Source organism: Atractosteus spatula, chromosome 17 (assembly GCF_055471065.1).
Source record: "Atractosteus spatula isolate fAtrSpa1 chromosome 17, fAtrSpa1.hap1, whole genome shotgun sequence".
In the NCBI taxonomy this organism is placed as follows: Eukaryota; Metazoa; Chordata; class Actinopteri; order Semionotiformes; family Lepisosteidae; genus Atractosteus; species Atractosteus spatula.
This window is the reverse complement of record NC_142722.1, coordinates 15,649,308-15,663,183: the sequence shown is the minus strand read 5'-3', so window position 1 is coordinate 15,663,183 and position 13,876 is coordinate 15,649,308. Positions and strand designations below refer to the sequence as shown.

The window sequence follows — 13,876 nt, the reverse complement described above, 5'->3', positions numbered from 1 at the left end:
TACAGTAATGTGCACATCACCCGCATAACAACTGCCACCAACCCCTCACCTCTCATGGTAATTGCAATGAATCCTTTAATCACTGAAATGGTGTGCATAGGATCCTAATGAAGTGAGTTGCTGTGCCCCATATTGCTGCAAAAAAGAAGCAATAAATATACTGTTCCTCTCTTTATGGAACATACAGTAAACAAAACACCTTTTTTAAGCAAAACACTTTTATTCTTGCTAAGTTTCTTCTATTTGCTATGTTAGCATTTTCAGAGAGTATCTTGTGCTAGATAACTATCCTGTAATCATTATAGGCCCTTCATTTTATGAGTATAATCCACTTGTAATAAAATATATGATAATTCAAAAACTGCAGAGCAAGCAATTGAAAAATGCTATCTGTATACTAAATAGAAGAATTTATATATGGCAGGGTATTAAAAATTCATGGTTTTTATACCATGACATAGCAGTCAAGCTTGTACATATATAATAACTGATAACATTTCTATTGATCTGACATTACTGTGTGCACAAGGACACAAAATGTGATAATTCTGAGATATATGTTCTCACATTTAGAACACATAAAGGGAATTCCTATACTGATGGACGCAAGCACAAATAATACATAGCATTTTGATATTGCGTGATTTAAATGTATGTACTTACCTACTGTACATACCTATCAAACTATCAAGAAGCTATGAGCTACAGACAGCTTTTACAGCCTCTGTTTACATAAACCTTACTACCAACCAAATCAAATAAGACTCCTGTCATTTGTATCCATTCTTACATTATGTTCTAAAAAGCTATGTTAAATTTATCTAAAAAATGTATTTATTTCCTTTGGCTTTGCATAGAGTTAAACAGTCATGAAAAGTCCTTTTTTGGCTCATGATCATTATTTTTAACTGTTTCAGTATTGTACACAGGTGTCTTCAATTACATGTTGAATTCAATTTTTCTGTAAAAAGGCTGTATCTTTTAGATGTTAATCCTTTCCACTTCACCCATTTCAATATGAAATTCGGATTTATAAAATTATATGATGTGCATTAAAGAAGAACAGTACGATAAAATATATATATATTGTTAACGCTGACTTTGTCATTCAGAAAATGTGGCATCCCAGGAGCATTAGAAGAGTTTTCCTTAACAGTTCATCAACAAGTGATTATTTGAAATTGTTAGTCTGCCAAATGTTGTCTCCATATATTATAATCCCTCCTGAGGTAGCTGGGCAAGACTGGCCAAAAAACTGAGTCTTATGAAGGCAGTTTAGAAGATCGGAACTCATTAAAGCCCACTGCATAACACTCACTAAACAGGCTATAATATCCCCATTACACTGAGCACTGGGAGCACTCCGCACTAATCTGTCCTCATAAATAAGTCCACAAGCTTAGTCCATTTGTCTTGGATGTACATTTCAAATCAGTGGAGAATATCGCGTAACTTCTCTGGCATCCGCCTTGGTTTTCTCAGACACTACAAAAATATCCTTTAGGAGCCCTAAGTAGTGCCCTTTCATTCACGAGGTTAAAAATATGAAATAAATCTCATGTAGTATCTTATTATCCCGGCTTTAGAAAACAATAATAAAAAGCAGCTGGAGACTTGTGTTTTTTCTATTAATAAGCGTGTATGGTATTGCAAAGGACATACTAAACTAAAACACCCATCACAAACAATCAAAGAGGTTAAGGGGACATAAGACCGTGAATTGAGAATGAGATGATTTATGACGTTTTTTCAGTGGTAAAGCACAGAAACAGGGTAGAAGCCAAGCAATCTCTGTCTTTACAAAGGTCAAAAACGGAGAAAACAAGAGTGACAGGATGGCGAAGACACCAAATGGTATATTTTCAAATTAAAAAATAACCAAAACCATGAGATTTCATATTACTAAACAGAAATATCCATTTAAGAGCTGAGTTTCCACATATCTGCCGGTCAAGGGGTGAGTATATCTTCATAGGCACTGTGTTCGCCTTACGTTTATACAGCAGAAAAGCCCCTTACAGTGTCAGCTGACAAACTGCCAGCAGCAACTGTATGCGCTGAGCAAACTACTGTAGGAGGTTTGTACGGCTCCTGTCAGGACAAACCAAAGCCCAAGCCGTCCACTTCGTCACACAAACACAACTATAAAGCACCACACACCCACCAATGAAAGGACTTTCAAATGTCTTTGGAACACAGAAATGACATGGTGTGTTAACCCCCCCTTTTCTGAATAGCTGATGTGGGGTGTAGGTAAGCTACTTGTTCCTGTTACTGAGTGGAGACACCAGACTAGGGAGCATAACTAAAGCTATGTGTCCAAAAACTGCAAACTTATGGTTTACAAATAAAAATCTTCTACTGAAAAAAGACAAGAGGGTTTTCTCCCTCTGTGTAGCACCATTCATAGGTTTATTTGCTTAATAATTATATCCTCAGGTTGAGTCCTCGGTAAACCTTTGAACTAATTAGGTTGCTTGAAAACAACCACAGCATCATCTGTTGTTGGCACAGTGTGGTACAGTTATTCAGGCTGGGTAGCATGATCATAGGCTTTCCAACAAGTTGGTGTCTTATTAGACTACCCACTGTTACCCCAGCTATGATGGTTTAAGTTAAGAGCTGTAGTCTAAACAAATCTCCTTAAATCTCCTCAAGGACGTTATTCCCCTGTGACATTTTAGTGGCTGCATTTGTGTTCCATTACCTAACAAGTATTTCACCAATGTGCTAAATCATAAAATAAAATACACTGGCACATCTGTTTTAAAAACTCTCCAGGGTGTGTAAATCTGAATTACAAAGGATTTATTCACTTGTTTATTTTATGAATAAGGTGTGTGCATGCAGCACAGTAAATAAATCCTACGCGTAAAACGTGTTTTCATCCTACTTTGACGTCGGGTTTCATGCTTTTAACAGTCACTTTATCGACACGTTATAGTGCTGCAAAAAATGATTCCGAGTACAAATGTTCATCCAGCGAGAGGCTACAGAGGCCAACGTATAGACGTGATGCACTGCTGTAGGACAGCGCTTCGCCTAGCCTAGGTCATTGCGTGACAATAGTGTATCAGACGTGCACGGGCTTGTGGGCTGTTTTTCAAGCACCACACCTTCCTGTGTTTTTTGACACGGACAGTTTTGGTTGACACAATACGACGTCAAATCGCCTTTCAATCGCTGACTCTTTCTTCAGTCGACTTCACTTCCTGTATGGTCACTGTACTGCACACCAGAACGCAACTTTCAAAACCACTACTAAAAGCTGGAGTTATTGAGACTGGACGCGTTGATTACGCCTGAATTAACCAACTGCCAGTTATTAACCAAATAATTTACGCAACAAAAATCAAAACTGAAAATAAGCAAATTACCTCTTTTTTCGGTTCTTTTTATAAAATAAATAACGCGCACAACACAATCAGGTGTGTTGTTTCATTTATCCGAAAAGAATTTATACACGTCAGAAAAAAAAGCAATTTTAAAAATACAATCACTTTTTTCCATAAGAATTGTATACAATTTCTAAAATGCATTATCTTTGGAGATTTCAGATAATTGTTTTATACAGATACAAATAATAAACTAAAGGTATATGTAGGTCTATAAACTCGGGTTTTCTCATTTTAAGTGTAGCTCCACGGTTAATGTTTGGTCCACTGAAATCGGTACAGGTTTCTGCACGTACGTGAAACGGCAAAGAAAATAATTATAAAGTATTAGCAATATCAAAGTACGTAATTTTGTATATTTTGCACTCAAGCATATATTAATGGGTGCATACGGACTCGAGTGAAAAAGGTTGTCTATTTCTACTTCTGAAAACAACTAAATAAAACACTAGTCTTTGCAAGTAGAGTTGGCAATCACCCACATTCTTAGAAGACGAATATTGCCTTTTTAAATCCTAAATAATCGTTGCACATTAGAAAAAATACCCACTCACACCTGGGAGGTGTTGAGTTACTGAACCATTAACCCTTTCCTCACACAACAAAACACCCTCTCATAATACCTGTGGATTGTATGCGACTGGGAGAGCCTATTTCCACGCAAGACTCTAAAAATAGACACATTTGTGAAGATGCCATCATGACGTCTCTTATTACTTTAAAATGTTGTACATTATTCATTTTATACATGTTATACATGATCTTTATTGTAAATGCAATTCAAATAAATTATTTAGTGTTCCTTAATTATTGTGTACTCGGACAACTGTTCATACAAGCTTGCCCACTGTTACCCTCATTACTCGGGCCATTGATTTAAATATATATATATGCAGCTCTGCGCCAAAACCTTATACTAATTCCCTCTCAGACGGATCAGTGAAACTATGCAGGTATTTACATTCTTCAGAGACCCTTTTTGACTTGAAAATGGCAGGAATTTCTATACTTGTCAGACTAGTTCCGGCTTGTATTTTCCGACTAGACAACATTTAAATAGATCTCCAAATTACTGCCACACTTGTATTACTATTAGCTTTAACGTAGTCGTTTTTCCTGTGCTTTTCGTTTTATTACGGTGTTTTCAGACCTACAGAAATCATCAAATAAACGTGATTTAATCCATTTAATACTAAAGTTTCTAAAACAGCTCAGTGTAAAGAAAACTAGTCAAAGAAACCACGAGTTTTGTTGGGTTTTTTTTTTCCTGTAACGTGCATCAGTAAAATTAAAACGTTTATCCTGAAGTTGAATGTAATCGACTCGCACGTTTCTTCAAGCAGGCCTGTTGAGGACTACCTCAACAAAGAAACTGCACTCAGGGAACAACGACAAAACAAAATTGTATCACATAATCTTAAACTACCGGATTTACTATGTCAGATGATGACGTGCTCGTGTGGCTAACGAAACAGCAATAGAAATCGAGCGTTAAACCGCTTCTACATTTGACACAGTGGTGATCCTCTCCCGCATCCCTGAGCCGCATGTTCAGACCAAGTTGGTCAAGTGACCTGATACACCTATATAGCACTAAAGGTGATGTTGTTGCAACTGTATCAAATAACTGAAATATCAATGGACCCTTATCATATAATTCTTCAGCAATTACCGCACCTGGTCCTCAGGCCCCTAAGAAAACGGAGCGTGATCTGAGACAGTGTAATTTGCGTCTTTATTCGGTGGAAATGGTTATCCTCCCTATAATCTCGGTGATCGGTCGTCTACCGGGAGGCCCTGTCAATAAGGTAGCAGGACATCGGGCAAAAGAAACTAGATATCACAGAAACCCCGTGATAGCATCGATTATATCATTATTTAGCGTGTTATTGTGTAAAGCACAATACATTGGAAAGTTTATACACTGGACTATATGAAATTATCAGTAACTCCATTTTTGACAAATGAGAGGCCACATATTAGCACGCATATTAAAATATTTAAAGCCCTTCCCTTTTTCTCTAATTCTTTGTTGTCTGTAGCGCCTAAGAGGCGACTGTGACAGAGGCTGAGATCTGTGCTAACCAGCTATCGATCGCAGCGAAACGAGACGCTGTGCGCAAGAATAAAAGGGGGGAGACCCGAGAAAGAGGGTAAGGGGTGCAATGAAGGAAGCGTGTTGTTCTGCGATTCCCATTTAAAAATAAAAAGGGCTGCGAACAAGCCAATTTATGTCCTTGAATCGGAGCGCAGCGCCGGGCATGCTGATGCGCCGCCTGCAGCCGGCTCTGCATGTTAAACACCGCAGCCCGAATTCCGGGCGCCGATCGGAACAAAGAGGCGGCGGTAGGGGCTGAGGCTCCGCTCTGACCCGGAGGAAGCCAGCCGAACCACGTCTACCGCATCTAATGCTGTCCCGCTGAAGCTCACAGTGACAAAGGCTTATGATGATGCATTTGGCAACACCGTTTTCCATGAAAAGGAAAAAAAAAAGTCAAGACGCTCGAAATGAACCGATTAATTTCACTGAATACGTCAACCCACCCAAATCAAATGTGAATTGCACGACGGCAAAACAGTCCCAAGTCTCCTCATACTGCGAGAATTCAAATTGTTTTAATAAAAAAAAACACTTATAATTAATGGGCGTATACATTTGTGCGTTTATGTATGTTTATATACACATGTATGAACGAGTACATTTTGAATTATAACACCGTATGGCGTTTCGAAATTCAGGTTGCACAATTTCAAACTTATTTTGGGGCGTTTCAATTTTTAATGAGCATGGTGCATCCACGTAGCCTCCAAATTAGGTCAAACTGATTTTTCGTGTAAATGTAATTAAATCTTAGACGACGTTGTTTTGTACTGAAATAACTGTATAATTGTTTTAATCGTTTACTCTCAATGAAAATGGTACAGAAAATCCCGGAAACCTCAAAATCCCCATTTGCTTGGTTGAATGAAAAAAAAAGTTATCTCGTTTTGTTTCAGGCGTGTACAACCCCTTTTCACAGTGCCCTCGCCCAGTTTCCTAATAAATCCCATTAGGGTCAAGTCATTTGCAGAGGAAGAAGGCCTATTCGTCGCTGTTGATGGTGTAAACATGTCTTTTACTAGTTATGTTTAAATTTGTTCTCTTTATTTGGTGGAAGCGACCTTCCCCGCGTACAGCCCACCAACACACAGGAATGAAAAGGGCGATGTCCCAGCCCCTGTGAAAAATGAGTTAGGATCACTCGGGTGTTTACTGTATATCAATTGAATTTACGTGCAATCACAAAACATTTCTACAAACTGCACAGCTATTAACTATATCATTATAAGCGGGCTGTTAAATGAATTAGGCCGCCGCATTAAAGCTAGTAGTTCCCTATTCATTTGATGCTGCTTAACTTAATTTGCCTCTTAAGTTTCAATTGGTTGATAAATTCACTCATGAACATTCTGGGTCCATTCTTGGGCGCTTCGAGAAATCGTGGAGGTATCAACGTCATGAAAGAACTTTATGACACGAGCGTTATCATCATCATCCAGTCTGTTGTAACATATGCGATTACATTTTTATAACGAAAAAAAAACCTAATAAATCAGGTCGGACGTAAGGTCTTAAAACATCAGATAAGATATAAAATTATACACCCGCCAATTAAATTCCTCTAGGATTTTGATTAATCGGTGGGAGGTCGTGTGGCGAGAACACACGTTGAGAATAAAATACTTCGCCCGTTTTGTTTCAAACTTTTCTCTCCGACGCACACGTAAGAATCGCATTTTTTTTTCGGTAATAAAAAGAGGATAACCGGTAGCAGTCAGAGACCAACCGAGGTGCTTCTCTAGACGCAGGAGACGCTGCAGTCCGACGAATAAATCCCATTAGTACCGGCACGAGCGCGTACGTGGGATATTGACTGTTGATAAGATTAGACTGTGGAACCCCAACTGCGCCGATTTTAAGAAATTCCCCTAATCGCAACAATTTGGTCATTAAAACGTGAGATAATCCCCTTTCATGTTACCCCACCCCCCCAAAAAAAGGGAGGAAAAACAATCCACTTGATCCAATCAGATTAGTCCGAGTAATAACAAAAGCAAACCGAGATACCGGGGCAGGAAAGAAACCCTGAGGGCAAACCGGTGGGACCCCACAGAGAAACTGAGCTTCCAATAGACAGAAATGTGTCCGTGTTGATCGACTTGAAAGCCGAGATAACGAACAGGGGAAAATATTTACTTTATTTCCCTTCAGTTTACAGTTTGCAGTTAAACAGTTGTTTTCACTGTAACTTTATATCGGTTCCCCTTGTACAAACCGGGAGCAACGCAAGAGAGACTATGTAAAAGTCACAGAAGCGCGGGGGGGTTGAATTTTACTTTTTCGATTCCCACTTTATTTTTTTTCTCAAAATCCACCATCTGTCTTCCTCAGAAAAGGGGTCTGCTTACCTCCTCTGAACCCCAGTCGTTATTTTTCACACCACATTCTTTCAACAGTTCTTTCCAATTTTTACCTGCAGCAAATACTTTTGAATTTGGATGCAAAATATTTCTTTCGCCTGTCTGGCTGCCTCGTGTTTGCCGAGGTCGCTGCATTAAATTCCTCCAGTTGGGGCCCCACGAACTTCGACTTGCGAAAGTAAACCTGCACAGATCTTAGAGCGTCTCCGCTCGAGCAAAATGCCGCTTCATCGCGGATTGTTAAGCAAGGTCTCGAAACAACGACGAAACAAGCCTAACATTGTGTTCCGGAATTGTGCCAGGATCATAAATCTTACAACCTCACATGAAGCCCTTTTTTATACTCCCTGGAATCATCTGGAACGCTAACCTGAATTGCTCGTATAAAAAAAAGTAATTAATTAAATTTTTAAAACAACATGTAAGGCAATACTGATTAGAGTTTTGGGTTGCTGCAGCTGGGATAATGCGCATAATAGTTGTATTTCATTTCCTTTTCACCTTTATCGTAAAATACAGGCTTCTAGACGGTTTGTTGCATGTAAGTCGTGAATATTTGTTGCATTTTCACACCGACTGTTAACGCGCATTCGTGTGTAATTTGACCACATATGAAAAACCGTCCTGTGTGAGTGTGTGTGCTTTTCCACAGCCCTGTAGGGTGAGATGTGACATCACTGTCACCGTTCCTGGTAAAAACACTTAACTATTAAGGGAAACACAGCAGGCATGCAACCAATTCATCATTCTTTCATTAAGATTGCAAATGAGGTTACCTTCTTTGTTGTTATTCTGGGGCTTTGTCTTTTCCCAGGGTGCCATGGGCTTGTCGTCCTCCTGTCCCTCAATCAAGGACTTATCGTTGGGAATATACCAGGTGGCATGCTGCTCCGCCATGAGAGAGTCAAGGTCAATAGTGCTCATGGTATTTTTGTTACTGTCCGTGCCACAGTTGGCCAGCTCATTGTCTCCATTCTGACTGCTGCAGTCAGCCTTCTTGTTTTTCATGGCCAGAGGCTGATCTTCTGATATGCTGAACTGTTGCCTCTGCAGCTGAATCTGTGCCTGGAGGATCTCTAAAGGGTGAATCTCATCCTGCGTGGAGGTGCTGGATGGCGTGCGGACCTGCTCCATGCCAGGTGTACTAGGATGGCCACCCCCACTGCTGCTGAGCCCATAGCTGTCTGGGGTAGAGGTAGTGTTATTTAGAATACTTAGACCCATTTGCTTCTGTCCGTTCATCAGCCCGTGGTCACCTCGCTGGATTTTGGGGGAGCTTGTGACCAGGGGGCTCCGGTTAGGTTTTGAGACATTGTTGTCCGAGCTGGAGGACACCTCGTCTTCATTAGCGCCGTAGCTGGTGCTGACGTCGTCGGGAAAGTCCACGTGCGGGGAGCTTCCGTCGGACTTGGTGACGCTCTGAATCCCACTGTCCAAGGAGGACATGAGATCCGGCTGGTCGCTGAGCAGCAGGTCACCCCCCTTCCCCCAGGAAGGGGACGTGAGGGGTTTTTCGTGAGGCGTCCCACCACCCCGTTCGCCAGCGCTGGCAGGTGGGCCCTGCTGACCCGGACTTACTACCGGATTGCCACTGTCAGAGGAAAAAAAAATTCCCGGGCTCACATGCCCACTGTCCCTTTTTCTCCTCCCCCGCCCTCTCCCACTCCCTGTCGTCGGTTTCCCCTCGCTCCCCGGGGTAGCGTCCATGCTGTAGTTTGGGGAGAGGGTGGTGGTGGTGTCCCCCTGAACCGGCTGGCTCGTGCCACTTTGACCTGTAGGCTTACTGTTACTATTCCCAGTGCCAGGCATCTGGCCGCTCTGAGCAGCATTGCTCTGAAAATACTCACTGCTGCCATTTCCACTTGTGCTGCCGCTATTTATGTCCTGCTCTGTTTGACTCAGTTTTCTCTTGCCCTCATTCTGGCTCTTCTTGTTAAATGTTACATTGAGGTTTGGGGCCCCCAGACTGGCAATCATATTCTGGCACGCAGTGGAAAGAGCTGCCAGGCAACTCTGACCAAACATGTTGTCTTTCGAGCTGCTTTTACTAAAGGAACCAAGAGAGAGGGCCCCCAGTTTGCTGACTGAGGAGCGCTGACCCGGAGGGAATTCGGGCTGGGGAGGGTAATTTCCTGGGGAAGCACTCACCCCTGGGGTGCTGCTGTGGGGTGGTCCTTGTCGGTTTGACCCTCCAAAAGGAAAACTAGGCTGCGCCCCCATAGGGGGTGCGGGGAAATCAGGGGCTCTCCGGTCAGAGGGTGCGTTTGGAAGCCCTACTCCTGCACCGGGAGACTGCATCTGCGAAAGGCCGCCCATGTTGTTTCCAAACTGTGAGTGCATGCTCGGAGAATGCAGGGCCTGTACGTGTCCGTCTCCTGGCATCCTCATCGGCTCCTGCATGCCCATTCCATTCACCCCAGGCCGGAACAGCATGTTCGAGCCATTCTGCTGCAGCCCCATCTCGTGAGGGCTGGCCTCCCCCGGGACGCTGGAGCCGCCCATCCTCCGCGGCAGCATTTCTCCTGGCTGATGGGGCCCTGGAAACCAGGTATTCTCCTGAGGCATGTGGGGGTTCTGGGAATCAAAGCTGGCCATCCTTCCACCCTCCCTTTCAAAATTTGGCTGAGGCATATTTCCCACTTGGCCCCCATGCACCATGCTGCTTTGACTGACATCCCCATGGTGACCCAACTGCTGGAGATTAGGCTGTCTCATTCTTTGCTGTTGGTTTCTGGAGGCCATTTGTTTAATCATCATAGCTGCATTTTGGCGCTGCTGCATGGACTGCTGATCCGGGCCTGCGTGTTGGAGAGGGGGGCCTGGTGGGAACCCTTCTGGAACAGGAGGAGTGAACTCCCCAGGAAGACCAGGGTAGGCAGATGGAGACAGGTGATTCTCCATGCCTGGAGGGTTGTGCAAGTTGCTGTTCCAGGTACCACAGTTCTCAGCATTATGATTATTTGGAAAATCAAACCTGGGCCTTTTTGCCACATTCAGATAGGGGGAGTCAAAGTGTTGCAGTCTTTGATTTGGGGGCTGCTGAGGGGGCTGTTGCTGCATATTAAACATAGGGTCCCCATAAGGATGCATATTTCTGTTCTCCAGTCTATGAATGGGGTATTCAAACTGGTTGTGCTGGCCGGGCATCATCACTCCGTTTTCCTGCATGCTAGGGTTGGCTGTGCTCGACTCGGATTGAGGTGGCCTAGGAAGAGCTGGAGGACAAGAGTTCTGTCTGGCAAGCAAGCCAGCCTGCTGCTGCTGCATCAAAGGGTGCCTGGCGTTGACACCGGGCTCCATGCCCACAGACATCTTCCGTCCATTTCCAAATCTTTCAAAGAACACACCATGCTGCTGCTGGTGGTGGACTTTGGCAATCCCTGGCATGCCTGGTGCTCTTGGCATTGCAGGGTTGCCAGGGAAGCTGCTACCAGCCACTTGCCTGCCGGGCCCATAGTGGGGGTGCTGGGATTCTGATTCAGATGGAGAAAACCCTGGCACATCAAAGTGTCCTGAAGGGGTCTCGCTGGGGTAACTGTATTCCAAATTTTCTCCACCCCCCTGGGGAGGCATTCTCCTTTGCTCCAGGCTGTGGGCATCGGAGGAGCTGGAGGACGGAAGCCCATGGAAGGAGGCAGCCCGGTTCGGAGACTGATCCAGGGGGAGGCAGGGGGCTGGGACCGCGTGGCTGCTGTTCTGGGCGCTGTGGTGCTGGAACTCTGGCATGTTGCTCGAACGCTGCTGCTGCTGCTGCTGCTGCTGCTGCCCAAAGCCCTCCCCCGTCTGGTTTTCAGCGATGGGCTCAAAGCCTTCTGCAAAGTTCTGCTGGGGCCCGATCGCGCTGCCGTTATAGCCCATGAGGCGACCCCCGTGTAGACAAGACCCAGTAGGGTCCGGGCTGCTGAAGTTGCCCCCGAAATGAGGATGGTGCTGGTGAGCGTGAGGGTGGTGGCCGTGAGGGTGGCCGTGGTGAGGTTGCTGGTTATTGAAGAAGCCGTGCATCGGCGGCGGCTGCTGCAGCCCTCCTGCGTGCATTTCAGAGTGGCCCCTCGGGTGGAAGCTGTATTGCTCCCCGTTGAGATTCATGTTTAGTCCCAGAATCGGAGGCTCATTTAAAGCCCCCATGGCATGTTCCACAGCTCCAGGCGGCCCCGCGGCATGGAAAGCCGGACTTTTGTAGTGGGAGCTCATGTTCAGTCGAGGCTGGTTTAAGTTTCTCTCTCCTTGGCCAGCGTTTCTACTGTTAATCTGAGGCTCAAACTGCTCCAGCACAAACATACTTCTCCGCGATCAATCCCTCATGACAGCCAGCTCTCCCCGCTACGGCTGGTCTAGCACAGTCTCCCGCTCTCTCTCTTTCTCTCTCGATTTTTCGAATTACGAGTAAAAGAGGGGACAAACGAGATTAAAAAATAATAAAACAAAAGGCAAAAAAAGATGGAATTCAAATAATCCAAATATCAAATGTCCTTGTATATAAAATACACAATCCTAATTGAAAAGCTTAATATAAAACTCACCCCCGAAGTTCACATTTTGCGGCGTGGTGACCTTAGTATTGCTCAAGTGGACGTAAACTCTTGTCCCCCGATATTGTTTTAAAAGGGGGGAAAAGAGTCCAGCGAGCGTCCGTGCAGCGCTCTTAAAAACAATCACAAATATCCACGGTCTTTCCCCGTAACTTGAAGTTCATAAGCTGTACGATTCCTGATCCCTACGTTTTACTGTGCATTACGCAAACTTTGCATGGCCAGGAAAATAAAAAAATAAAGTATTTTTTAATTATCACAATGGATTAAAAAGGAGTCTTCTGCGATTTCGTATTCCCAATATATTATGCACATCCCCCGTTCTCCACAAAAGTTAGAAAACAAAGAAATCCTTCTTTTCAGCCTTATGAAGCTAAAGTGACAGGTAGCAAAACTGGCAGACGAACAAGAAGAAACACCTACTATTAATGTCCCCCTTTTTTAAAAAAAGTCTTACTCCAGGTGATGTCAGTGTCCTAGCTGTCTGTATCTCGGGTCTGAGTCAAAGGTTCCTCGATACTTTGTCCCATCCCTTTCTCATTTCTCCACAATTCACGAGCACTGAAAAGTGGTGCAATAAAAAAAAACGTCTGTATTATATTTTTTTCCTTTACCAATGTGATTCAACTGCTTCTTAGCATTTAGCGACTTATGATATTGTCAGTCTTTTTTTCCGTCGATGAGCAACCATCCAGAAGAAGAGCTAGAAATCCGCTGTCACCAAGAAAACCAAAACGCACGGATCTTCCCTTCACCCCCAGAGCGCAGATCACATTATCGGGGCTCTGTTACGCCGGTCATCTGCTCCTTGTCATTAGCGGAGCTGTAGTGTGAAGTCCCTCTCTTTTTTTCTTTTCTCTGGACTCTGATGTATCCCCTCCAGGAGGAGGAATTCGGTGTGAGATCAGACTCTCTCTCGCTAGCACTGTGAGATCACCGTGTTACAGAAGCAGCAACAAGTTTTGCATTTCGGCAGTCAATTTCAGCCATTAGCTTCTCGCCAATCGCAGCCTGCTATGCACAGCCAGCGAGGGAGGGACTAGCTCTTAAGGTGGTCTAAAGTCGCTCAAGCAATCCTCCGACAACTTCAGTCTTTTCACGTTGTGTCTTTAAAGAAACTTTGCCATCTTTCCTGTTTTGAGGGCAAATCAGATGTTGGATTTTGTTTTTTCAGTGTTTTTTTTAAATCGGAGCCTTGTGCATGAAGTTTTAATCATACATGGCATGTTTATCTACATGATTCGTTTCATTTGTATAGCCCGTCCTTTTATTGGGAAATAAATTCTAGTATAAACTATATTTCCACATAGTTCTTGTTTTCAGCATAAACCCCGACTAAGGAAACACCGTTAGGAGACCTTACTCCTCATGATCAAGAATATTTCTTCTTTTTTGATGTCTCCAGTGTACCAGGGAGCAGAAACGCAACGCGCAGAGTGGTGGCTTTCACACATATGGAGTATAATGACCGTCGTGCCCTTTGTTTTGCTA

At 43.7% G+C, this 13,876-nt stretch overlaps 1 protein-coding gene across 2 annotated transcripts in view; it reads right to left on the bottom strand.

The window, feature by feature from the left end:
* Nucleotides 1–13,341, bottom strand: part of mn1a (MN1 proto-oncogene, transcriptional regulator a) — a 36,843-nt gene extending 23,502 nt beyond the window's left edge. For both annotated transcript variants that reach the window (XR_016094362.1, XM_088936165.1), the window contains exon 1: nucleotides 8,633–13,341. Coding sequence is in view for 1 of the 2 variants with exons in the window: in XM_088936165.1 (XP_088792291.1) it covers nucleotides 8,633–12,134 (3,502 nt within the window). In the remaining variant the exon portion in view is untranslated. The remainder of the gene's footprint in view (nucleotides 1–8,632) is intronic.
* Nucleotides 13,342–13,876: the final 535 nt, after the last annotated feature.